Raw genomic sequence first — 27,382 nt, 5'->3', positions numbered from 1 at the left:
GTCGCATGGAAGATGGAGCAAGCTTGTTTTCTCCTGCTCCAGAGGGTAGGACCCAAATTAATAGATTCAAGTTACAAGGAAAGAGATTCCAACTAAGCAGCAGGAAGAAATTTCTAACAGTAAGAGCGGTTCGAAAGTGGAGATTGTGGAATCTCCTATGTGGGGCTACCTTTGAAGGTAACCCGGAAACTGCAACTAATCCAGAATGTGGCAGCTAGACTGGTGACTGGGAGTGGCCGCTGAGGCCATATAACACCAGTCCTGGCTCCCAGTACGTTTCCAAGCACAATTCAAAGTGTTGATGCTGACCTTTAAAGCCCTAAATGGCCTCAGCCCAGTATACCTGAAGGAGCGTCTCCACCCCCATTGTTCAGCCCGGACACTGAGGTCCAGCTCTGAGGACCTTCTGGTGGTTCCCTCCCTCCGAGAAGTGAGGTTACAGGGAACCAGGCAGAGGGCCTTCTTGGTATTGGTGCCCGCCCTGCGGAATACCCTCCCATCAGATGTCAAGGAAATAAACAACAATCTGACTTTTAGAAGACATCTGAAGACATCTGTTTAGGGAAGTTTCTAATGTTTGATGTTTTATTGTGCTTTTAATTCTGTTGGGAGCTACCCAGAGTGGCTGGAGAAACCCAGCCAGATGGGTGGGGTATTTATTTTTCTTCGTCTTCGTTTGAGGGTTTTTTAAGCAGAAGTTTGATGGCCATCTGTCATGGATGCTTTAGTTGAGATTCCTGCATTTCAGGGGGCTGGACTAGATGTTCCCCCAAGGTCGCTTCCAACTCTACGATTCTAAGTAGGGAGAATGAAACTTAAAGGTTGGGGGGGGGGATGAGAAAGGGAGAGAAACTAAATCAGGCAGATTTGGCCATCTCTAGTCCCAGATGTTCACATCTGGCAATCACTGCCCTGAGCACCGTTCATTCACCCTGCAGAGTTGTGTTGGATGGGAGTTCACACACACTTAAACACACACTCTAGTGACATGCTCTGCAAAAAGGGCAGTCCATGGCGGATCCTTTTCCTTACCCAATGGTGATCATGTCTGTGTCGTTGGAGTCCCCAGTGTTGAGGTGCAGGAGCGAGGTCACGTCGGTGGGAGGCATGGCTGTACCAACGTTCCAGGTCACGATAGTGATGCTAAGAGGAAACAGGGAGCTTGGCGTCAAGGGTCATTAATATTAAACTCAAGGCTGGATGACTGTCACATACTTTATTTGGGGCTGCCCTTGGGCCTGGTTCGGAAGCTCCAGCTGGGGCAGAATGCTGAAGCCAGACTGCTGACGGGAGTTTCTGGTCAAGAACATGCACCCCCCTTGTTAGAACACCTCCACTGGCTGCCCATCTGAACAACTTAGGTCCAAGGTACCAAAGGGAAGACTTGAACCCAGTACGTTTCTGAGCACAATTCAAAGTGTTGGTGCTGACCTTTAAAGCCCTAAACGGCCTCGGCCCAGTATACCTGGGCCCACCCCCATCATTCAGCCTGGACACTGAGGTCCAGCTCTGAGGGCCTTCTGGTGGTTCCGTCACTGCGAGAAGTGAGGTTACAGGGAACTAAGCAGAGGGCCTTCTCGGTAGTGGTGCCTGAGCTGTGGAACGCCCTCCCATCAGATGTCAAGGAAATAAACAACAAGCTGACTTTTAGAAGACATCTGAGGGCAGCCCTGTTTAGGGAATTATTTAATGTTCAATGTTTTATCGTGTTTTTAATATTCTGTTTGGAGCCACCCAGAGTGGCTGGGGAGACCCGGCCAGAGGGGCGGGGTATTCTTCTTCTTATTATTATTATATGTCCTAGCTTGAGCACGGAAATCACCTGTAGGAGCATCATTGGTTGTTCCCCAAGTTGGTGAAGCTCATTTGACAACAAGAAAACAAGAAACCAAGTCTTTAGTGTCATCAGCCCAGTCCTATGGAACTCTTGGCCACTAGAGAGTCAGCAGGTGCCAACTTTTAAACACCTGCCAAAAACATTTCTACTCTGTCAGGCCTATGCAGGCAATTAAGAACACTGTTGGGATTCCACTGTTTACATTCCAGCACAGATTGCTGGCGTGAGCAGAACTTCCGCTCTGTATAGTTGTTGTTTTTAGCTCTCTCTCTCTGAGAAGACGACAAGGAGAGACGACATGTTTCTTTGTCCTGATTTATGTTTTATAAATGCGTAGCTCAGTATGTATCTACAGCCTCAAGCCTCTTCTGTTGCGCAGTATATACACTGCTGAGTAAAGTGTGCTCAGGTCTGTAAGCTTGGGTCACTGATGTACATCAGAGCAGAGGTCGAGGAATCTCCACAGCAACAAGGCTGAGAGGGAGACGTCCCAGTTGGGGCTGAGACCCCCCGATTCCAACAAACACACCCTTCCACATTGGTTAATTGATGTCTGTTTTTAACTCTCTAACCTTTTCACAGTTTTTATTTAACTATTTTTTTTGTTTTATTGCTGTAAAACACTTTGATTATTTTTTTTTTGACATACAAGTACAGTTAACCTTGGTTGTTGAACGCTCTGGACGTCGGACGTTTTGGCTTTGGAACGCCAACAACCCGGAAGTGAATGCTTCCGTTTTTGAATGATTTTTGGAAGTCGAACGGCTTTCGAGGTGCATGTCTCCATTTTTTTAAAGGGATTTTGCCAACAGCCCCATTGTGCCTAGGTTGTCAAACGTTTCAGAAGTCGAACCAGAATGTATTACATTCGACAACTGATGTTCCACTGTATTTTTGTACGTAAAATAAAATAATAATTATGGGAATTATGGGTTGTTATTAGTATCATCTTTGTGCCCTTCACCCTAAAGTCCCAAGGAAGGTTACAACATTAATTTACACTATTAAAAACAGTTTAAACAACTTACAGTCACAAAATAAGGTAGGTCCCTGATAGGGTTGCCATATTTTGAAGAGCAAAAAAGAGGACACATTTGCCAGCTTGCCGTATTTTCCCGTGTATAACACGCCTCCGTGTATAAGATGACCCCTATTTTATGGGACTCCAGATTAAGGAAATGGGGGGAGATTGCACAGAGTTGTTGAAGTTTGGGGTGGGGGATTGCCGACAATCACTCAACCGCCTGACCACCGCTGCCAATCACATGCCTCGACAAACCCACCAGTCATCTGCCCGCCAATTGCCTGCCCAATTGTCGCAGTAGCAGCCAATCGCCGTGCCACAACCACCAATCTCCCGCCCAATCGCCGCTGACATCTCCTGCTCGCAGCTGCCACCAATCACCCATCCTCACTCTGCACTATCTGTGTGTAAGATGACCCCCATATTTTAATAATAAAAAACGCGTCTTATACATGGAAAAATACGGTATACTTTTAACTATGGATCACTATGAAGAAAGAGGACATGTGCTGGAAAAAAGGACATATGGCAATCCTAAAACTGTCGAAAGCCAGAGTGGCAACCTAATGTAAGCTGGACTGAGGTTTGCTAGGCTGAGATTCAGCTAGCCAGAAACATTTATTTCACATTCACACCTGCACACCAGGCATGCAGGGAGGGTCTGTGCAGATGAAGTTGCCCCCCCCCCATCAACAAACCACAGACAGAGTTTCCTTGCCTCACCCCAGACACCATCATTCAGCTGCAGGCTTTTGAGACGTGGTGTTTCATCTACGACAAGCAGCTTCCGAAAATTTTGCAGATCAAGACAGTGACAGCCTTTGAACACCCCAGTATTTTATGCCTCAACCACCTCCTCATTAATTCAGAATTTGCTGCCTTCATAGGCATCTCCTAGGTGTAGTTTTAGACATCTTTAAAAGGTTATTTAGACAAGCTTACGCTGCCACGTGAGTGACCTAGTTTTGCATTTTTTGCCTTGCTGTTTTTTTTACCTCAGACTTCATTATGTTGATTATGTACAGGAGTGCTCCAAACATACAGCAGTATAGAAATTTATGCATAAATTAATACATATTTATAACTTCTTTTATTTATTACCTCTGCCTGCCACACTACAATATAAACTTCTTTGGGGCAGTTTAGAATAAATAAGGTTTGAAAAAACAGCTAAAAGCAAAAAGCAAAAGCAAAACATAAAACCGTTTAGGGGAGGGAGAATCCTGCATTACTTGTTATTTATAAAGCTTGGATGAACAGGAAAGTCTCTGTCTGGCACAAAAATGACCTCCAAGATAACACCACTTGAGCCTCCCTGGGAAATCTGTTCCATTACCAAGGGGCCACCACCAAAAAAGTCCCTCTCCTTAGTGGGGTCCAACAATACCTGGAGGCATCAGACCCCCTTGGATGCTGGCATCCACCAGACATTCAGATGATGTTAATAGACCCTCCAAGTGTCTCTGTTCTACAGATTTACAGAAGCTGTCCTAGTTTCTAATTTATTTTTCCTTAGGACATCCCTATTTTCATCAGAGAAATGTTGGAGAGTATGGAGTTATGTGACCCCCCTGAGCCAAGGCGATAACTAACTATACAACCTTTAGAAGACACCTGAAGGCAGCCCTGTATAAGGAAGTTTTTTAATGTTTTATGTTTTATGATGGTTTTATTATGGGACGTGAGTGGCGCTGTGGTGTAAACCACTGAGCCTTGGGCTTGCTGATCGGTAGGTCGGTGGTTCAAATCCCCGCAACGGGGTGAGCTCCCATTGCTCGGTCCCTGCTCCTGCCAACCTAGCAGTTCAAAAGCACGTCAAAGTGCAAGTAGATAAATAGGTACTGCTCTGGTGGGAAGGTAAACTGCATTTCTGTGTGCTGCTCTGGTTTGCCAGAAGCGGCTTAGTCATGCTGGCCACATGACCTGGAAAAACTGTCTGTGGACAAACGTAGGCTCCCTCGGCCAGTAAAGTGAGATGAGCACCGCAACCCCAGAGTCATTCGCAACTGGACTTAGCTGTAAGGGGTCCCTTTACCTATATATGTTGGAAGGTGCCCAGAGTGGCTGGGACAACCCTGTCAGATGGGTGGGGTCAGGGCTTTTTTCCTGGGGGGGGGACACAGGGGGATGCATACCCCTAAACATTTTGTGAATCTTTGTACTTTTGTCCGTTTACTGTATTTATTTTCCCTGATTTGAACTATAAAATGGTGGTTTTCCTTGAGGTCTAAATGAGAAAAAAAGTTTTTCTTAAACACTTTTTAAGGGGGGAAAAAGCACTGGGCAGAGTATCAATAAAACAACAACAACAACAACAATTGAATAAGATGTCCCTATTTTCATCGGATAAATGTTGGAGGGTATGTAATAATTTTATTATTTATTCCCCACTCATCGGACTGAGTTGCCCCAGCCACTCTGAGAGGCTTCCAGCAAAATATAAAAACGCAATAAAACCTCAAACATTTAAAAAAAATCACTATAAAGGGCTGCCTTCGGGTGGACTACAAAACTTTTGTTGGACTACAAAACCCATCAGATGCAGCCAGCATGGCCAATGATTATGGAACTGGAGTCCTGCAACAGCAAAGTCACGAGATACAAATGCAATAAATAAAGCACAACAACACTGAAGCCAACTAACCCCCAGTTAAAACCTCGCTTTGGCTACAAATGTACCAAAGGACCTTAGCAGAGACACTCTCTGGCTCAGTTGCTTAGAGCTGGGTCCTGATAATGCCAAGGTTGCAGGTTCAATCCTTGCATGAGACAGTTGCATATTCCTGCATCCCTATGATCTATGATTCTTTTGGCCTTCCCTGCAGGGCTGTCATTAGCCAGGGATGGGGCTGATGTCCTCATGATGTTCTCCAAGACTCCCGGCAGCCTGCACAGTGAGCGCTCAGGGATAACGGGAGCTGTCGTCAACCAACGGGCACTAACACAATTTCAGCACTCTTAATGGCACGTGCCATTTTCAGACACCGCTGTGCTAATATGATTGGCGTGGCCAGCTGGAATGCTCAGTGCCTGGCAGAAGCTCCCGGAGGGCCACTGGCCACGGCAGGCTCCCTGGCAATAAATCCCAGGGCATTAACACAATTAAACCGCATATGCGGGAAGGCGCCAGTTAGTGTCAGCAAAAAGGACTCGCTGCAGGTGCAAGGGGGGGAGAAGAGCTTGCTTGGTCCTCCAGCAGGAAAGAGCTGGTTCCAAGTTGCTGATGCCAGGCATCCTGGTAGCCCCATTGTGTGGGGGGCAGAGGGAATGACTGGTGCCTCTCTAGTTGTCGGATTCTCAGTTCCCATCAGCTCCAGCCAGCAGGATGCAATGTCCAGATTGGACCCAACCCTAGCCTGCATCGCTGGGAAGTTGGGTTGTGAAACGAGGGCACAATTTAGGAAGCCACAGAGGAGGACACACACAGAGAGAAACACCTACAGGGTTGCTCCTAAAGGAGCAAAGCCCAGTTTTTCTTACCAGCTCACTGGCACTATGCCGAAAGGGACAATAGTTATGAACCATAAAAACAAGCCTCAGTACAAAGGTCTTATGGCAAAGGCTTAAAGATAAGACCGGTTTGGCCCGTTTAATGTTGCAATAATTATAATGAGGTTTGCTGTAAAAAGGTGGTCTACTCTCTCATTCATAGTGTGAAGCAGCAGCAGCGGCGGCAAAAAAATAACAAAAAACAGGTTAATGCAATTCTAGGCTGCATCAATAGAAGTCCAGAGTCCAGATCAAGGGAAGTGATAGTGCCACTCTATTCTGCCTTGTTCAGACCACATCTGGGGTTCTGTGTCCAATTGTGGGCACCCCAGATTAAGTAGGCTAATGAGAAACTGGAAGGTGCGCAGAGGAGGGCAACCAAGATGATGAAGAGTCTGGAACTTAAGCCTTAAGAGAAACAGTTGAGGGAGTTATAATATCAATATTATAATAAGTTGCTGTTGTTGTTATATTTTATTATTTATTATTTATACCCCGCCCATCTGGCTGGGTTTCGCCAGCCACCCTGGGTGGCTCCCAACAGAATTAAAAGCACAATAAAACATCAAACATTAGAAACTTCCCTAAACAGGGCTGCCTTCAGATGTCTTCTAAAAGTCAGGTTGTTGTTTATTTTCTTGACATCTGATGGGAGGGCGTTCCACAGGGTGGGCACCACTACTGAGAAGGCCCTCTGCCTGGTTCCCGGCAACCTCACTTCTCACAATGAGGGAACTGCCAGAAGGCCCTCGGAGCTGGACCTCAGTGTCCGGGCTGAACGATGGGGGTGGAGATGCTCCTTCAGGTATATTGGGCTGAGGCCATTTAGGGCTTTAAAGGTCAGCACCAACACTTTGAATTGTGCTTGGAAACGTACTGGGAGCCAGTGTAGGTATTTCAGAACCGGTGTTATATGGTCTTAGTGGCCACTCCCAGTCACCAGTCTAGCTGCCGCATTCTGGGTATGTTTAGCCTGGAGGAGGAGACGGAGAGGTGATATGAGAGCTGTCTTCAAATATCTGAAGGAGGATATTGGATATGGGAAATGCAGCAAACTTATTATTTGCTGCTCCAGAGGGTAGGATCCAAAGCTGCTCAACAGGGGAATGGACTACCTGAGAAGGTAGCCAAACTCTCCTTCACTGGAGTTTCCTAAACAGAGGTTGAATGCTCATCTGTTAAGGGTTCTTTAGCTGTGATTCTGGAATTGCTGGGGGTGGACTAGACGATGCTTGGGGACAGCTTCGAACTCTATGATTCTACGACTGAATGTTGGGCATCGGGATTCATCAATATCTAGAGGGACAATACATGAAAGTCTTTCAATAAAAGCTACAGTGGTACCTCGCATTACAGACACTTCAGGTTACAGACTCCGCTAACCCAAAAATAGGACCTCGGGTTAAGAACTTTGCTTCAGGATGAGAACAGAAATTGTGCTCCGGTAGTGCGGCAGCAGGAGGCCCCATTAGCTAAAGTGGTACCTCAGGTTAAGAACAGTTTCAGGTTAAGAACAGACCTCCAGAATGAATTACGTTCTTAACCCAAGGTACCACTGTATATCTATCTATCTACAGTATCTATCTATCTATCTATCTATCTATCTATCTATCTATCTATCTGGACACAAGCTCCCCAACCCCAACACAATACAATTTGCATCTCACTGACCCTCCCCTGCTTCAAAATACAACCTTCCTCCTAACTCAGGGGTAGGCAACCAGGGGCCAGTCCCGGCCCAATCACCTTCTAAATCCAGCCTGCGGACGGTCCAGGAATCAGCGTGTTTTTACATGAGTAGAATGTGTCTTTTTATTTAAAATGCATCTCTGGATTATTTCTGGGGCCTGCCTGGTGTTTTTACATGAGTAGAATGTGTCTTTTTATTTAAAATGCATCTCTGGATTATTTGTGGGGCATAGGTATTCCTTCATTTCCCCCCCAAAATATAGTCCGGCCCACCACATGGTCTGAGGGACGGTGGACCAGTCCATGGCTGAAAAAGGTTGCTGACCCCTGTCCTAACTGCTCTTGTTCCCTCACCCCACCACCTGAGCCATCGCTCTCCCATCACGCCCAGTCTGCCTCACCGAAACTCGTTGTCCTGCTTGGTGTGGGGCTGGCCGAGTCGCAGCAGAAAGCTTTCCTTGGGATTCATGTTGCTGCTGCCCAGGTCCTGGGATTTGGGGGGCTGCCGGAGCCTGCCATACGAGACGATGTCCTCCGACTCAGCCTTGGAGAGCATGGCGGACTTAGAGGGGCCCACCCTTCCTCCGCCCGAGATGTACTCGCTCGAGATGGCTTTTGGGAGGGACATGGGCCGGTGCGAGGAGCCAGAGCGACCCATGTAGATGTGGTCACTGGATTCGGCCTTTGGGAGAGTGTCCTTGAGTTCCACCGTGGCGAGGATGCCAGAGGTCACTGGGTCCAGGCCGCAAAGTTCTGGGAGCACACCCCGGCTGGGTGACTGGCTGAGTTTCATGGAGGGAGAGACGTTGGATTGGGTTGACGAGCTGCCGGAAGCTGGAGACAAGGGCCGTAACTCTACCGGAGAACGCAGGTTTGGGGTGTTGAATGCATGGACGCCCCCAGAGCCCTCCGGCTGGGCTCTGTTGAGATCCAAGGAGAGAGGCTGGTTCTGTCTCTCAGACGCCGAATGGCGAGACCCGTCGGGCTGCAACCGGTTGTGGAAAGAGTCAAACAGCGAGTCAGGCCTAGTCCCACTTGGCAGGTTTCCTCCGGTATACATGGCATTGCTGGATCCCTCAGGCTGGTACCGGACTGTCCCATCTGAGGCGTACTGGTTGCTGGCAGGAGAGAACAGCCCTGGCGATGCCAATCCTGTGATACTGTTGCGTGGAGACACCGGCTGGGACCCGATGGGGGAGGACGGTCCTTGGTCCCTGCTGCCACGGTGACTGGACTCCATCTTGAAGAAGGGGGGAGAAAAGGGCAGAGCACATTAGACAGCTGTGTGGCATGTGAGGCCCTGCCTGCCAGCCTATCTTCACACAAAGATGCCCACAACGACCCTGGCAGGTGCGAGGAACCCGTCTCAATTTTGCCCACAAATTCTGCAGCAGCGTCCACAGAACAGAGCCAAGCAAGGTCATGGCTAGAGCTGGGCCCTGATGGGAATTCTCTGCAAGGAGGTTTTTGCAATACATCTGGCATGTCCCCGTGAGGTCACTGCAACCTCCTTCCTTCTCATCTTCTCCTCCAGGGCTGGCTACGACCACATTGCCCATGCAAGAGAACTTCCCTGACTCTTAACCTCAGGAACGGACAGACAGAGGGTACACCATGTCTCTGTATACAAACGCTGCCCTTTGAGATGACCTAGGCTCTCAGCATCCACTCCTAACCCTGCCTTCTTCTGCATGTTCACCAGACCTTCTGAAGAAGCCCTTGCAACACCCTGGGGCAATGAACTCCAGGCGGCAGTTGTGACACAGTGTGGATTCCTTCAGATAGCAGGCAGCTTGCTCCCAGCCCAAATTCAACAGAAACTGGGAACACAGGAAACTACCTTCTACTGAATCAGACCATTGGTCCATCCAGCTTGGTGTTGCCTCCACTGACTGGCTCTCCAGAGTTTCAGTCTCTCCTAGCCTTGCCTGGAGATGCCAGGGACTTAACCTGGAACCTTCCACATGGAAAAATAAATAAATACTCTGCCACTGAATGCCAGCCCTTTCTCCAAGTTGTTTTCAGTGACACACCAGTTTCCGTGGTTCCCAACAGCCTTTGACAACTCCCTGCTCTTTTTCCACACACAGGCACCTACAACATGGGTGGCTAGCCTGTCACCCTCCAGATGTTACTGGGCTCCCGTCATCCCTGACCCTTGACTGAGGGGTTAACAGGAGCTGGAGTCCCAACAATGTCTGGACAGTGGCCAAGGGAACTGTCCAATTCCTGAAGTTCCCATGCTCCCCTCCCCTCCCCTCCACCCCATAGCAAAGGAGCGATTATCATGAATTTCAGGTCAGATCTGAAACACATCAAGAGACTTCATTTCCCTGACGCTTCCTGGCACAGTACCCAAATCCATCCAAACAGGGAGAATTCATGGCCTTCCTCTGACGAATCACTTTCCATGCCACCATGCCCAGATTATCCAGGTGGCAGGAGGTTGGCATCGCTTTCCTGTGCCAACAGCCGTGGAACGTTGGGGCTGAGGGTTCTCTCTCCTGGGAAAGAAGCTTGGGCAAGTGGCCAGCAGCCAGCCAGGGTCTGAAGGGGGAAGGTTAGGGTTCAAGGTTATGACTGGTGGAGCCCTATATGGTTGGGACTCAGGTTACCAGAAAGACTATCTCCCTCTATGAACCTGCCCAGGTGGCACAACCCTCGGGTAAGCATCTCCTCTCAGTCCCAACAACATCATAGGCACAGCTTTCGGTGACACGAGGGAGAGCCTTTTCAGTGACTGCACCCAGATTGTGGGATTCCCTCCCCAGAGAGGACAGGCTGGCTCCTTCTGCCAGCAAGCTAACACCTTCCTGTTTCAAAGGCAGGCCTTTGAAAATTGTCACACAGGTGAGGCTGTCAGGGCAAACTGGGTTTGAAGTGCTGGCTCCAAATATGTTCTGATGTGGTTTAATAACTATTTTTAACAAGTTTGTTCACATTAAAGGTAAAGGTAAAGGGACCCCTGACTGTTAGGTCCAGTCGTGGACGACTCTGGGGTTGCAGCGCTCATCTCGCTTTACTGGCCAAGGGAGCCAGCGTACAGCTTCCGGGTCATGTGGCCAGCATGACTAAGCCACTTCTGGCGAACCAGAGCAGCACACGGAAACACCATTTACCTTCCCGCCGGAGGGGTATCTATTTATCTACTTGCACTTTAACGTGCTTTCAAACTGCTAGGTTGGCACAAGCAGGGACCGAGCAACGGGAGCTCACCCCGTCGCGGGGATTCAAACTGCTGACCTTCTGATCAGCAAGTCTAGAAATGATAATAATCATCATCATCATCATCCCAACGGTCCTCTCTAGACCAACCCTGGCAATGCAAGAATAACAGCTAAAGATGACCACCCAAACTCTGCCTTAAAAACCTCCAACAAAAGAGATTCAACTACGTTCCAAAGCGGTCTGTTCCACCATCTAACAGCTCTATTATTATATTAAGTCATTTTTAAAATTGTGTATAATCAGTAATTAGTTATTCTTATAAGAAGCACTGTAATAATACATTCAATATCACCATATCAGGGAAAGAGCCCTCGCCTGCCTCCTTTTAAAAATAAAAAATAAAAAAACAGACTCTAATTGCCTTGATAGCTCGGACAAAGAAACCGACTGAGTCAGGCTAACAGCAAATCAATATTCAACAATCTCCCCATACACAGCGAGAGGGTCTTCCCTGCAGAGCCCCCAACATATGCAGACAGCATTCCGTAAACAAGAAACTACAGTCCCCACCCCAGTTTCAGAGCAGAGAAACTAGCCAGCCACAGGGACTAGGGGCCATAGCTCAGTGGAAAAGCTCCTGTATTATTGCATGCCGAAGGACTCGGGTTCAATCCCTGGCCTCTCCAGATGAGGCTGGAAATGTCCCGAGTTCGAAAACCGCAGCCAGTGTAAACAATATTGAGCTAGATACTGAGCCTCGGTATAAGGCAACTTATTGTATTCTTATTACATAGGACTTATGCCAGGGTTAGACTCTGAGAGCTGGTGTGGCACAGTAGTTAGAGTGTCAGACTAGGACCTGGGAGACCAAGGTTCGAATCCCCGCTTCAGTCATGAAGCTCCTTACCTTGGCCCAGTCGCTGCCTCTTGGCTCACAGGGTAGTTGTGACTATAAAACTGGGGAGGGGACGAGTGAGCTCCTTGGAGGATAAGTGGAATAAGTTTAAAAATAAATACATAGGTTGAGCTTTTAACAGCATGATCATACAGACTGTGTTTTTTTGCACTGTGGTTTAACAATCCCTCTTCTCAGGGAGCTGTGGGAACTGTAGCTCTGTGATGGGAATAGGGAAGTCTCCTAACAGCTCTCAGCACCTCCAACAAACTACAGCTCCCAAAATTATTATTTGGGGGGAGGGGAGTCATGGTTGCTCAAAGAGGTATTGCAGTGTTTTAAATGGATGGGGCAAATGTGACCTAACATGGCTTCTCACTCCAGAAAGCTTTTCAAAGAGGGAATGGCAGGGACTGGAGGCTGGAGCATCTGTACGGGCTTCACCAGTGAGTTTCAGCCTGCTCCTGTCGGAGAGGCCTGAGGCCTTCAGCCTGCCAGAAAGACCCACTGCCAACACCTGCACTAGAAGACAAACGGTGCTGACAGCACTGTCCAAGAGAAATGCACTCTGCACATGCTCTTGAGCGCTCCCTTGTTGGCAATGACATCGCTCGTCTCTGGGGCTCAAAACCTGGTAGTGAAAATGAGCTCTGAGGCTCGGATCCTGCGTGCGAGCAAAGAACTACATGGAGTTTTTGAAAGGGCTGGACCACCCACTCTCAACTTCAATACAGGGTTAAACACACACACACACACACACACACACACACACACACACACACTTTTTCTGCCCTCGGGAAATCTTACAGGAAGTAATTTCAACACGGTATTCATTACATGCTAAATCCTCAAAGAAAGGAAAGATTAACCTTTCTCCAAGCTTCCTTGGGCTGACCCCTCCTTCCCTTGCACAAATGGGGGAAAATAGCAGCTTTTTTAGCTTTCTGAGGAAAAGTCCCTCCTGCCTCAGTTTCCCCATCTGTGCACTTAATTTATTTATTGCATTTTTCTCCATGGAGCTCAAGGTGGGATGAAGAGTGTTCCTTCCCTTTAAGCCACACAACCACCCTCTGGAGTGGGTTTCGGCTGAGAGGCAGCGGCCACCAGCCCAAGGTCGCTTTGTGGCCGAGTGGGGATTTGAACCCGGGTCTCGTCCGACACTTTCACCTCTATGCCACACCGCTCTGCAAAAAGGGAGTCTGCTAGGGCTCACAATCAAAATCAGTGGGGGCTGTTTTATTAGTGCCATTGTGGAAAACAGGCCCACCAACCTCAGCCAGCCCCCACCTGCCAGCCTTCTTAGAGACATCCGGTCCAGGGGGTGGCACTGCCAAAACCGCTTCCTCCTCCTCCTCCTCTGTCAGTGTTGCCCTTGGCAAACTCAGCACAGAGGAGGATGGGGACAAAACAAAACTAGAATGCGATGGTGCTGTCTATTTGGGGGGCAGCCCCCACTTTCCACCCCAGCAGTCCCAACTAGCACCACCTGCGATAGAGGACTGGTGGGCACCCTCTGCCCTCCACAGTGCCCATCTCTCGCAGCTTACGTGCCCTTCATTTCCCTTCCCCTCTCTCTCCTGCTCTGCCCGGCTGGATGCAGAGCTCCCAGTCCTGCTGACAGCGAGAAAGGTAGAGGACGTCCTCTCTCCCCGGCTCCCTTTCCCCAGAAGAGAGCTTCCTCTCCCAGCCTCCCCTCCCTCTCTGCCTAGGCCTGCCCAATGCCCACCCTGCTGCTGCTGCTGCTGCTGCCAGGTGGGCATATTCATTCACCTTGGCATCCATGCTTTTGCATCTCCCGAAAGCAGGAAGCGGGCACAGAGTGCCTGCGGCAGGCAGACCCCGGGCGCTTTTGCCACCAGCAGGAGGAGAGAGGAAAAGGGGGTGTTTGCTCGACAGTGCCAGCTGCAGACTAAAAAAAAAAAAAAGGATTTGCCCGCAGACCAGCTGGCACTAGAATGGGCAAGGGCACCAAAGGAGTTTGGCCCCAGCAAGAGCTGGAGAAAAGGGATGGGGAAAAGGTGTAGCTTAGACACCAGGATGGCAGCTGGCAAGGGGGTGTAACGAAGGGGCATCCAGGAAAGATTTAAAAGGCACATTTTCCTGGAAAGATGACACGGGACATCTGGTGGCATCAGACAGGGGGTGTCCATGTAAACCCACCACTTCTGCAAAGCCCCTCGTTCAACCCCACACACCCAATCTACACACACACACACACACCATCTGAAACAAAGGCCATGTAGGCGTTTAAAGCTGACTTTCAAGATTCCTCCATCTGCCGTTATCCTTACTTCACCCCAAACCCCCCCCCACGTGTCTAAAATTAGATTGTAAGCCGTTTGGGGCAGGGAACCACCCTTTGCATATTTTGCTCTACAGAGCCCCCTATCACTAATTGATTATAATATTGTGCCAATGTTGATGATGATGATAGTAATAATAATAATAATAGCAAGGGAGATGGCCTTAGCAGAGTAGGGGGGTTGTGTGGGGTGGGGGGGGGGTCTGGCTGTCCATCACCACTATGTCACCCTCTTCCCCATAAGCAAAGGCTGAGAGCCAGCAGGTTGTCGTGGTTAGAATGTCTGGCTGAGACCAGGGTTCAAATCCTCCACTCAGCCACATGAAACTTACGGGGTGATCTTGGGTGACAAACCAGGTTCACAGGGTTGTCCTGAGGAATAAATAAGGGGGGGGAGGAGATCTGAATCCCTTGTTCAGCCACAGAACTCATTGGGTGATCTTGGGTGCCAATCACTGCCTCTCAGCCTAGCCCACCTCACAGGGTTGTTGTTGCGGGGGTTAACTGAGGGGAGAACCACATATACCACCTTGAGCTCATCGGAGGAAAATAAGGTAGGATATAAATGTTATGAGCAGATAATAAATAAACAAGCAAGCAAGCAACCTGGAATCTGGGGCAGGGGGAGGAGAGAACAGAGCGCCTCTTGGAAACAGCGGCAGAGCCCAGCGCGCTACAATGGGCACCTCAGAGTCTTCTTGCGGGGAGGGGAAAATCCATCCCGGACCGATCCAGAAAATAGGCTCGCGTGCAGCCCCAGATGCACACCTGTCAGAATCGGAAGCTCACCCTTGCACCGAATGGACCACCACACGCACGCTAAAAAGGGGGTGGCGGCGGCAGGAGGGGGGGGGTCCCTTCTCAAAACCTGGCTGGCGCTTCTGAGATGCGGTGCTCGGTGGTCTTCAAGCATCCCCCGTCCCACCTCCCCGGTGCTGCAAGCACTCACACGTGCGCGCACACAATGGGCAGATTAGCTCCTCTGAACGCCCCCCCCCCGCAATGCTTAAGAACCAGCCCCCTCCACCCACCACCCCACACCTAGAAGCTAGCCCCCTCCTTTCTGCCCAGACTCTGCGTGTACCCATTTCCCAGAGGAGGTGGGGGGGATGAGCGAGCCAGACAGCCGCTCGCTAAGTCCCGGGAGGCTCCCCCTCCCACGCACCCGGAGCGTGCCTAACTTACACACCTGAGCCCCCATGCTGGGATTCCGGATTCCTGGCTCCCTCCCCACCGTCGCCCCTTCGCCTCCCCAGCCAGGGCCACCTTCGCCTTCTCCTTCACCTGCCCGGCCATTGGCTCCGGGGCCCTCCGGCTCCGCCAATGGCCTCCGTCCACCTGCGGCCAGGAGGGCCGGCCCCGTCCGCGCTCACCTGGCGCCGCTCGGACGCCCCCGAGGCGGCTCGGCCCCTGGCCAGCGCCTGCTTCCTCCGGCTGCTGTTGGCGCTGCTGAGCGGCGGCGGCGGCGGCGGCTGCTGCTGCTCCATCGCGTGCGCAGCTCCTTCCCCGGCGATGCTGAGCTCGCTCCCGCAGCCCGGGCAGCCCGTGACGTCACCGGAGCCGGCAACCTGCCGGAGGATTTAAAGGCGCAGGAGCGCGCTGCGGCCAGCCGCGGGGGGGCGCTGCGGAAAAGAAGCGCGGCTTTCCTTTGCTAAAAATATAAGCAGCTAGTCCTCGTGAGCAGCAGGCGCCGGAAAGCGGCGCCGGAGGAGATTCCCAACGGAGTCCGATGATGATGATGATACAGTGGTACCTCGGGTTACATACGCTTCAGGTTACAGACTCCGCTAACCCAGAAATAGTACTTCGGGTTAAGAACTTTGCTTCAGGATGAGAACAGAAATCGTGCTCCGGTGGCGCGGCAGCATCAGGAGGCCCCATTAGCTAAAGTGGTGCTTCAGGTTAAGAACAATTTCAGGTTAAGAACGGACCTCCGGAACGAATTAAGTTCTTAATCCGAGGTACCACTGTAATAATAATATTAATAACAACAACAACAAAAATATTATTTATATCCTGCTCATCTGGCTGGGTTGGAAGGGCTACTGCTCCTTGATCTTTCCAAGAGGAGTGCCAGCTTGAATACAGTGGCACCTTGGTTCTCAGACTTAATCTGTTCTGGTAGTCCGTTCCAAAACCAAAGTGTTCCAAAGCCAAGGCATGCTTTCCCATAGAAAGTAATGCAAAACGGATTCATCCTTTCCAGACGTTTAAAAACAACCCCTAAAACAGCAGTTTAACATGAATTTTACAGTACTATCTAACGAGACCATTGATCCATAAAATGAAAGCAATAATCAATGTACTGCAGTCACACAATCAGTCAATCAATCAATCAGTAGCTGAACCGGGTTCCACACAATCACAAAAACAAATCAAAAAAGAGCTACAAAAATGCAAAATAAGTAGCAAAACCAGACAGACCTCAGCGTAACACTCAAAACGGAAGTGTGGCACTCAAAATGGAAGCATAACACTTAAAACGGAGCATGTTTGGCTTCCAAAAAAAGTTCGCAAACCGGAAAACTTACTTCCAGGTTTGCAGCGTTTGGGTTCCAAGTTGTTTGAGAACCAAGGTACCACTGTGAAATATTGGAGGGCCCATGTAAGCCCCACTATGGGTGTAGTCAAGGGGGAGGCAGGTGGGCAGCTGCCCACCTAAATCAATACAAATCAATACAAATCTGAGGTTCTGCCCCCGCCCCAACAAAAGCCTGCCTGCTAACAAAAATCCTGGCTACATCCATGAGCCCCACAGAATTCATCACAAGATATGGCACAGGGACAGCATTTGAATGGCAATGTCCATCAACTTTGAAGGGACTTGGCCCCCTCAATTTAGGGGGGGGGGTGGTAGAAGGGACCTCGGCCCCTAGGAATTGGCTCCTATTTTTCTAAGTCAGGGTGTACCCAAGGCAGGTCAACTTATTGTGGCACCTGAATCTCACAAGAAGTACCCCTTCTTGGGAGGAAGAGGAGAGGTACTACTACTAAAGGTAAAGGGACCCCTGACCATTAGATCCAGTCGTGGCCGACTCTGGGGTTACGGCGCTCATCTCGCTTTATTGGCCGAGGGAGACAGCATACAGCTTCTGGGTCATGTGGCCAGCATGACTAAGCCGCTTCTGGCGAACCAGAGCAGTACACTGAAACGCCATTTACCTTCCCGCCGGAGCAGTACCTATTTATCTACTTGCACTTCATGCTTTCAAACTGCTAGGTTGGCAGGAGCAGGGACCAAGCAGCGGGAGCTCACCCCGTCATGGGGATTCGAACCGCCGACCTTCTGATCGGCAAGTCCTAGGCTCTGTGGTTTAACCCACAGCACCACCCGCGTCCCAACTACTAATGATAATCATAATAACGCTAATATAACTCTTATAGAAAAAACTGGGGTTGGCTTTTACAGCCCAACTCTCCATCAAGGCATTCAGTGCCCCCCTAAGTTATTGGTCAGAGGTAACTGAGCAGAGGCAGGATCCAGTGAATGCGAGGAAGAGCTTTATTTTTTCTGTGGCAACAGCTGATGATATTTTGCTGCAGTTTCGTGCACACGTGCTGGCTGGGGGTGATGGAAGCGATCTCCCCAAATGGCCATGCTTGCTGGGGGGCCAGCTGGGGGTGGGGTCCAGGTCAGGGGAGGCTGCTTTGACCCCTGCAAGGTTGCTGCTTCCTCCTGTTTCCCTCTCCTTTTTCTCGGTTGTACTTCAAACTAGGTCACTGTCCCAAAGAGAGGGGTGGGGCTGCTGTTTTTTTGCCCTTTTACAGCCCTTCAGCGCTAAAGCACACATATCCACTCACCCACCCCATCGTCTTGTTTCTATTGATTATATGTAAGGCACACTGGCTCTCGGCTGCAGGGCAGGGTGAAAAACGTTTCAGACAGGAAAATAAATAGCCCATCTCGTTCGTCGACCTTCCCAAAGTCACGGATGCATGTGCCCTTCCTTGCTTGATTCAGTTCGGCTGGGGATCGGCATGTGTGGAATCCGGTTCGATTCCTTCTTCACCGAAATCGATCAACAAATATCCTGTTTGAATTCCAGGCGGCCCTGAGTGCACGGACGCCCCCACCAACATTTGGCCACTGTGAGAACAGGATGCTACACTAGATGGCCCGGTCTGGCAAGACGCTTCTTATGGAGGGCGATTCTGATAGAACCTCCATGCTCAGGCACAGTCTACCTCTGTATACCAGAAAATAGGGAGAGCGACAATCGGAGAGTACTGCTGCACTCAGGTACTGCCATTTGGGATAGTTCAGTTGGTAGAGTGTGAGGCTCTTAATATCTGGTAGAGTGTGAGGCTCTTAATATCAGGGTTGTGGGTTCGAGCCCCACATTGGGGCAAAAGATTCCTGCATTTCAGGGGGGTTGGGCTAAATGACCCTTGTGGTCCCTTCCAACTCTATGATTCTTTGCTTGGCGGGCTTCCCATAATGGGCATCTGATCAGCCACTGTGAGAACAGGATGCCATCGCAGCAGGGCTATGTTCTTTTTTTATATACATATAATTTTTTATTAAATTTTGTTTTTTACACTCTAGAATATTCATTTAAACAACCTTAACATGTCAGTGACTTCCCTTCTTATCTTTCCATGGTTCATTTTGCATAGCATAAATCCCTGCATATTTAACAGAAACTATACCATTCAGTATTCCATTATTACATCCAACAAAAATTGAATTTATCTTAATGCTCCCAACGTTTTCACATGCACACAATTCCCACCCACCCCCATATATTCAATAAGCATTTTCCAGTCTTCTATGTTCTTATCATTGTCACCTGCTTGCCTCTGTTACAAGCACGTGTATCAAGGAGACGCCCAATGTCATGAAGTCTGGAGAAGGTACAGGTCTGCCTGGCCTCAGGCCTGCACTGAGATGCCTCCAGAATCTCTGGAGAAGCAATGCCTGAGCTGCCCACAACAGAGGACCCAAAGAGAGCTGAGGGTAAAGAGGTTGACTTACCTGAAGCAGCTCCTCTCTCACCTGTAGACTCAGGGATGGGATGTCTTCCCTGGTCAGTCCACACAAGGCTTCAGCTGGCTGGAGCTCCCTGCAGAGGCAACATGTCTTGGGCCTAAACAGAAGAATCTGGCTGCTGGATCAGGCCAATGGCCCTTCTAGTCCAGCATCCTTGTTCTCACAGTGGTCAACCAGACAGATAAAAGGTAAAGGACCCCTGGATGGTTAAGTCCAGTCAAAGGCGACTGTGGGGATGCGGCACTCATCTTGCTTTCAGGCTGAGGGAGCCGGCGTTTGTCCACAGACAGCTTTCTGGGTCATGTGGCCAGCAGGACTAAACCACAACGGGATGCTGTGATCAGTGGCAGAGCTTCATGCTCTGGCACCGGGGGGCGGGGGAGAGCAGGCAGGGATGGGGCTGGCGCGTGTCCTGGGGACGTGGCGCACCTCCCATAGGGACGTGGTGTGCCATCCGTAAGAGCATGGTACCCAGCACGGGCGGGGGGCAGCTGCGATGGCACCCCACAGGTATCATGCTGCTGGGGGCGGTGCACTCCCCCCGCACGCCTCTTCCTCCGCCACTGACTGCGATGGAAGCCAGAGTGCACGGAAACACCATTTGCCTTCCCGCCGGAGGGGTACCTATTTATCTACTTGCACTGATGTGCTTTCAAACTGCTAGGTTGACAGGAGCTAGGACAGAGCAATGGGAGCTCACTCCGTCATGGGGATTCGAACTGCCGACCTTCTGAACGGCAAACCCAAGAGGCTCAGTGGTTTAGACCACAGCGCCACCCACATCCCATGGCCAACCCGATACCCCTATAGGAAACTAGCAAGCAGGATTCGAGCACCAGAGCAATTCCCCCTCTTGTGGCTTCCAGGAACTGGTATTCAGAAGCATTGCTCCCTCCAACCATGGAGTCAGAGGATAGCCATCATGGCTAGTAGCCACAGATAGCCTTCTGCTCCATGGATTTGTCCAATCCTCTTTTAAAATATTATGATTATTTATCAAACTTGTATGCTGCCCTTCATGCACAGATCTCAAGGCACTTCACAACATAAAAATACGACATTAAAGCATGAAATACATGACCAAGAAAAACAAGAATGGCGTGGGGAGAAAAACAATATATTATTTAAAATGCTCTAAGTTGGTGGTCATCACTGCCTCCTGTGGCAGTGAGTTCCACAGTTTATGCTCTGTGTGAAGATGGACTTTATTTCCAACTTCCAACATCCACCTTCGTTGGATGTCCATGAATTCTAGGACTATGACAGGGGAAGGGAAAACTTTTTTTCAGTCCTCTTTCTCCATGCAATGCATGATTTCATAAACTTCTATCATGGCATTGCCTAGCTGTCTTTTCTCTAAACTTGTTGTTGTTGTTGTTGTTTAGTCGTTTAGTCGTGTCCAACTCTTCGTGACCCCCTGGACCAGAGCACACCAGGCACTCCTGTCTTCCACTGCCTCCTGCAGTTTGGTCAAACTCATGTTGGTAGCTTTGAGAACACTGTCCAACCATCTCGTCCTCTGTCGTCCCCTTCTCCTTGTGCCCTCCATCTTTCCCAACATCAGGGTCTTTTCCAGGGAGTCTTCTCTTCTCATGAGGTGGCCAAAGTATTGGAGCCTCAGCTTCACGATCTGTCCTTCCAGTGAGCACTCAGGGCTGATTTCCTTCAGAATGGAGAGGTTTGATCTTCTTGCAGTCCATGGGGCTCTCAAGAGTCTCCTCCAGCACCATAATTCAAAAGCATCAATTCTTCGGTGATCAGCCTTCTTTATGGTCCAGCTCTCACTTCCATACATCACCACTGGGAAAACCATAGCTTAAAAAGCCCAAAATCCTAGAATTGGAAGGGACTTTGAGGATCATCCAACCCCCAGCAATGCAGGAATATGCAGCTGCCCCATACAGGGATTGAACCTGCAGCCTTGGTGTTATTAGCACCACGCTCTAACCAACTGAGCTATCCAGGCTGCAGCCTCTCCTCTTCCTTCCATCCCCTGGATCACTTTGCTTGCCTCTCATGAACCTTTCCCAACTCTGCAATAGCCTTTTTGAGGTGAAGCCGCATGAACAGTACAGGGTCCCTGGGAGCTCTCCAAGGTCCTGGTCCTAGCTGTGCTCTTCTGGATTGGGTTGCTCCTGTGAGACTCAAGATCCCCCCAGACCTGGACAGAGCAGGGAAATCTCACTAAAGCCCTCATGATGGCTGAGAGGCTTCCATTGCAAGGATGGAAGGACAACAATCTTCCTCCTGGTCTCCCTGCCCTTCCTGGGTTTGTATGCACAGCTTATCAGTGTCGATTTCATTCAGACACATGTTTGGATATTTGGGCTGCCTGCATTAATTTACAAGGCTACATCAGCACGGATGGGATATTCTTATTGTTAAGGTCATCTTGCAATGGATTTTTGTTGTCTGTTCTCTGTGGTTGTTTTTTTTAAAGTTAACATTACTGTTTTATCATTTGTTTCTTTTTCTTTCTTTTTACTTTTCTATTACATTCACAAATTTTTCAAAAAATATTTATTTTATTTTTCTTTCTTTTTTGAATTTATATACTGCTCTATACCCGGAGGTCTCAGGGCAGCTCACAGAAAATGGAAGGAAGGGTGGGGGGAAGGTTGAGGGCTGCCTGTGCTGCCCCCCCCCCCCCCCGGGCAGGCTTCTCTCTATGGATCCCCTGGGATCCTCCCTGCTCTGTGCTTTTGATCTGGCTGGGTTGAGTCCTTCAGCTCCAAAAATGAGCAGATTGAATCCATACATTCCAAGCACATTCAACACTCATTTAAAGCACATGACGTCCCTCAAATAATCCTAGGAACTTTCATCTGTTAAGGGTTCTTCGAACTGCAGCTCAGTGGGGCAGAAACTACATTTCCCAGGATCCTCATTGGAGAGGAAGGTGTGTTGAATGTGCTTTAAATGTATGCATAGACCTGCCTTGATATCAGCTCTTCCTTGCCTGGAACCTCAAAGAGCTGCTGCCAGTCAGTGCAGACAACACTGAACTAGATGGACCCAGTGGTCTAATGTAGTGTAGTGAGGGGCTGCAGCTCAGCGGTAGAGCACTTTGCATGCAGAAGGTCCTAGGTTAAGTCCTTGGTATATCCAGCTTGGGCTGGGGAAAGACTCCCGGCCTGGACCCTGGGCAGCTGCTGCCAGTCAGTGTTTACAATACTGAGCTAGATGGACCACTGGTCTGACTCAGTATAAGGCAGCCTTCCTGTTCCTGTGTGCTTTTCTTCCTATCTTTTAATATACTGGATATGATAATATTTTATTCTCTTGTTAATTATGCTGTTTTAAATGTGCATTTTATATTTGTCTTCAGTTAGCAATTTTTTTGAAATGTTTAAGATTTCTTTTTGTTAACTTTGTTTGTATTAAATATTTATTCTCTAGCTGACCACCTTTCTAATGTTTTATTCTGAAATCTAATATTTTAGTTTTCTGTTAATTATGTTGCTTTGACTGTATACTCTATATTTGACTTTCTTCAGAAATGTTTCGTTTTGGATTGTTTTATTGATGTTTTAATATGCTGTAAACAGCTTTGAGATTTTTCTTAAAAATATAAAGCGGTATTGAAATGAAATGAAACGAAACGAATGTTTCAGCCATTGCACCACACCAGCTCACATATCTGGAAGTATTTATTTCCCATGCAGTGTCCTTTTCCTTTACAACAGGTGCACAGACCGCAGTGAACTTTGGATGGCCTCAAGGCTTTTTCCTGAGCATCATACACACAACCTTTCAAGCATGCGCCAAACTCCCTGGGGCTGAGCACTCAGCACAGGGAGGAATCTCTGCCCCCTGGTGGTTCATGGCAGGACTGCAGCCAAATGGCTGATCTCAGAAAACCCTTCCAGACTGAAGCTCTTTTCCAGTGGGATTCAGTCCCATCCAGGCTGTGCAATCCAAGTTCATTTGGTGCATCTGTAGTAATGCACCAGAAAACGTGGGATCAATAAAAACTTGAGACAATGGCATCTCACCTCCCCACAACAAATCAGAATGGTTGCCCAATAAGGAGATTGTCTGGAAGTACAGTGGTACCTCGGGTTAAGTACTTAATTCATTCCAGAGGTCCGTTCTTAACCTGAAAGTGTTCTTAACCTGAAGCACCACTTTAGCTAATGGGGCCTCCTGCTGCTGCTGCACGATTTCTGTTCTCGTCCTGAAGCAAAGTTCTTAACCCAAGGTACTATTTCTGGGTTAGTGGAGTCTGTATCCTGAAGTGTATGTAACCTGAGGTACCACTGTAGTCAGAGACAACAACGAGGAAAAAACAGATCACCACGATAACATTTAGGCCTGGCCCGCCTGTGTAATAGAATCATAAAATAGTATAGGAGGAGATCACGTTTTGGGATGCTCTCAGTCCCCACACAGAAACAATATCCCCTGCAAATTAAACTAGCATAATGCGAAGGGAGGAAAGTCTAGTTTAGCCTGCTCCCTGATGTGCTACTTTTCCACTTGCAGGGGGAGCGTGTGTCTTTACGGTATGGGAGCTTTCAAAAACAGGGCACAGCCTTTTGTACCCTCTTATCCAGCTGCTTCTGCAGACCAGGACTCCTCTGTTGGGGTGGGGGCTTCCAAAGGCACCATGATGCAGGCCAAGGTGGGCCACAGGCCCATAGCTGCCAACTTTCCCCTTTTCTTGCGAGGAATCCTATTCGGAAACAGGGAATTTCCCTTTAAAAAGGGGAAACATTGACAGCTATGCACAGGCGTGATCCTGCCCAGCTTATCTTTCTTTTTTTCTTTTTTTCTATTAATTTTCCAAAAAGAAAAATTAAACAAACAAACAAATAGGCAAACAGACATAAATCTCAGCCATATTTAAACCAATCTTAGTAACATTGTTAAGTGACTTCCTCGTATCCCCCTGGTTGAATTTCAGTGTATATCATTTCAACACTTCTCCAAAACCAATATTCTTATAAAATTAACTTAATCACTTAACATCTTTCTTTCTTTCAAATTTGGCATTGAACATATTAATTCATCACATTACATATTTAAATCCCAAGCCTATCTGGTATTTGCAAGCTTTTCCAATTAAGTTAACTCAACATATTTAACTAAATAGTCTTTAAATTTCGTCCATTCCTCCTGGTACTCCTCCTCCTTCTGGTCACAGACTCTTCCAGTCAGGTCGGCTAGCTCCGAAAAATCCATCATCTTCATCTGCCACCTGCCCAGATCATCTTACTTTGCACCACACAGTGGTTCTGAGTGAATGTTCAGGCTACTTTGGAAAGACTAAGAACTCAATGTGATTGTGGCCCTCGCAGTCCTCATCACCTGGTCCCCAGGACTCTCCCCAGCCTGTGCTTACACTCCCTACAAGCCCTGATCCAGACCCCCCCAAGTGCTTCCACCCACATGGAGCACATCCTTTACACTGCCTGGATGAAAGGTGGAAAGACGTTTCTGTCCAAACCTCCGACTTGCGTAGCCGGAATGCAGCCAAACTGTATGAAGGCAGGAGTTGCATTCGTGACTCCACCCATGTTTGCCTCTGGCCTCAACCATCCCTGGTGTACGGCCCCCAACTGGCAGCCCACAAGGGAATGTGGCCCCCCAGGCTGAAAGAAAGGTCCCCTAATATAAAGCTGATGCCCTATTGCTGGTTTTGGAATCCTACCCCCACACACACACTGCTGAGACTTGCGATATTTCTCTAATTAGAGGTTTCTCTGCTGCTCTGACATTCATTCCAGAATACGTTCCCACCCCCTTCCACGCTTTGATCGCTGTTCCATAACAGCTTGCACTGGTTATTATTAGGCTCTGTAATTGAACCTGAGAGGTCGAGGGTTCCATACCCTCCAACATTTCTCCAATGAAAATAGGGGTGTCCTATCTAATAATAGGAACGCAGGTGGCGCTGTGGGTTAAACCACAGAGCCTAGGACTTGCCGATCAGAAGGTCGGCGGTTCGAATCCCAGCGACGGGATGAGCTCCCGTTGCTCGGTCCCTGCTCCTGCCAACCTAGCAGTTCAAAAGCACAAAGTGCAAGTAGGTAAATAGGTACCGCTCTGGTGGGAAGGTAAACGGCGTTTCCGTGTGCTGCTCTGGTTCGCCAGAAGTGGCTTAGTCCTGCTGGCCACATGACCCAGAAGCTGTACACCGGCTCCCTCGGCCAATAAAGTGAGATGAGCGCCGCAACCCCACAGTCGTCCGCGACTAGACCTAACAGTCAGGGGTCCCTTTACCTTTTTATCCCATAATAATAATAATGTTACTATTTATACCCCACCCATCGGACTGGGTTGCCCCCCAGCCACTATGGGCACCTTCCAACATAGATAAAAACATAATAAAACATTAAACATTTTTAAAAACGAAAACTTCCCTATACAGAGCTGCCTTCAGATGTGTTCTAAAGCTTGTCCAGTTACTTATCTCCTTGGCTTTCATAACTCCATAGCCTCCAGTATTTTGATGAAAATAGGGGCGTCCAGTGCTTTTTTCTGGGGGTCGCAGGGGTACGCATACCCCTAAACATTTTGTGAATCTTTGTACTTTTCTCCATTTACTGTATTTATTGTTCCCCGATTTGAACTATAAAATGATGATTTTTTTCTTGAGTCAAAATGAGAATACCCCTAAACATTTTTTAAGGAAAAAAGCACTGGGGATGTCCTAAGGAAAAGTGGGACATTCCAGGTTCCAGTCAAAAACTGGGATGGCTTCTCTAAAAATCAGGGATGTCCCTGGAAAACAGGGACATTTGGAGAGTCTGGGGTTCCAATATCATAGAATCATAGAATCATAGAGTTGGAAGAGACCACAAGGGCCATCGAGTCCAACCCCCTGCCAAGCAGGAAACACCATCAGAGCACTCCTGACATATGGTTGTCAAGCCTCTGCTTAAAGACCTCCAAAGTAGGAGACTCCACCACACTCCTTGGCAGCAAATTCCACTGTCAAACAGCTCTTACTGTCAGGAGGTTCTTCCTAATGTTTAGGTGGAATCTTCTTTCTTGTAGTTTGGATCCATTGCTCCGTGTCCGCTTCTCTGGAGCAGCAGAAAACAACCTTTCTCCCTCCTCTATGTGACATCCTTTTATATATTTGAACATGGCTATCATATCACCCCTTAACCATCTCACAGTGGCCAACCAGATGGGAAGCCCATAAGCAGGAACTGAACCCAACAGACACTGCTCCCCAGCTCAGCCACAAGAACATGAACAGAATCCGCTGGATCAGGCCAGCGACCCACCTCGTCCAGCATCCTGTTCTCACAGAGGCCGACCAGAGGCCTGTAGGAAACCCTCAAGCACGATATGAGTGCAACAGCGCTCTGTCTACCTGTGGTTCCTAGCAATGTTCAGAAGCATTACTGCCTTTGACCATGAAAGCAGAGCATAACCATCATGGTTAGCAGCCACTGATAGCCTTGTCCTCAAAACATTTGCCTAAACCTCTTTTCGAGCCATCTGGGTCGGTGGCCATCGATGCCTCCTGTGGCAGGGAGTTCCACAGATTTAACTCTGCTCTGCGGGAAGAAGTTATTTCTTTCGCCAGTCCTGACTCTGCCAACATTCAATGGCATGTCCCATGTTATGAGAGAGGGAGTAAAAAATTTCTCTATAATTTTTATTAAATTTTCTGTTTTACATTTTAGAATATTTATTTAAACAACCTAAAAATATCAGTGACTTCCCTTCTTCCCTTTCCATGGTTCATGTTGCATAACATAAATCCCTGCATATTTTACATAAATGAAACCTTTCAGTATTCCATTATTAAACCTATATCCTTCTTGTTCTCTTGTCCTATATGTTAGGCCTGCAAGCTGGGCATATTCCATCAGCTCGTTTTCCATTTTTGGGCTAACAAAACACGGGCTACAGTAGTGGCATACATAAACAACCTTTTTTGACACCTGGGAATCTTTGTCTGGATTATTCTGAATGAAAAGGACTCTGGTTGTTTGGGGGAAGTACTTTTAGGGATGCAGGTGGCGCTG

General features: G+C 48.6%; 2 protein-coding genes and 1 long non-coding RNA gene across 5 annotated transcripts in view; 2 read left to right on the top strand and 1 right to left on the bottom strand.

Annotated features, from left to right (window-relative positions):
- Window positions 1–15,869, bottom strand: part of INPP5J (inositol polyphosphate-5-phosphatase J) — a 36,977-nt gene extending 21,108 nt beyond the window's left edge. The window contains exons 1-3 of one of the 3 annotated variants that reach the window (XM_083478534.1): window positions 15,778–15,869; window positions 8,441–9,279; window positions 1,033–1,143 (exon numbers count right to left, since the gene is read on the bottom strand). In XM_083478534.1, coding sequence (XP_083334660.1) covers window positions 1,033–1,143; window positions 8,441–9,279 — 950 coding nt within the window. In that variant the 5' untranslated portion in view covers window positions 15,778–15,869. Of the gene's footprint in view, window positions 1–1,032; window positions 1,144–8,440; window positions 9,280–10,394; window positions 10,527–15,593; window positions 15,621–15,777 lie in introns of those variants that run through there. The other 2 variants (XM_083478533.1, XM_083478532.1) reach the window with 2 other exon arrangements.
- Window positions 1–27,382, top strand: part of LOC310695039 — a 167,858-nt gene that overhangs the window by 17,756 nt on the left and 122,720 nt on the right. The window lies entirely within an intron of this gene.
- The window catches only part of SELENOM (selenoprotein M), a 34,917-nt gene continuing 18,128 nt past the window's right edge, over window positions 10,594–27,382 (top strand). The window contains exon 1 of the mRNA XM_083478952.1: window positions 10,594–10,704. Coding sequence (XP_083335078.1) covers window positions 10,675–10,704 — 30 coding nt within the window. The 5' untranslated portion in view covers window positions 10,594–10,674. The remainder of the gene's footprint in view (window positions 10,705–27,382) is intronic.

Source organism: Podarcis liolepis (genome assembly GCF_965112155.1).
Source record: "Podarcis liolepis genome assembly, chromosome: 15".
Lineage (NCBI taxonomy): Eukaryota > Metazoa > Chordata > Lepidosauria > Squamata > Lacertidae > Podarcis > Podarcis liolepis.
This window is presented reverse-complemented; position numbering and strand designations above follow the sequence as displayed.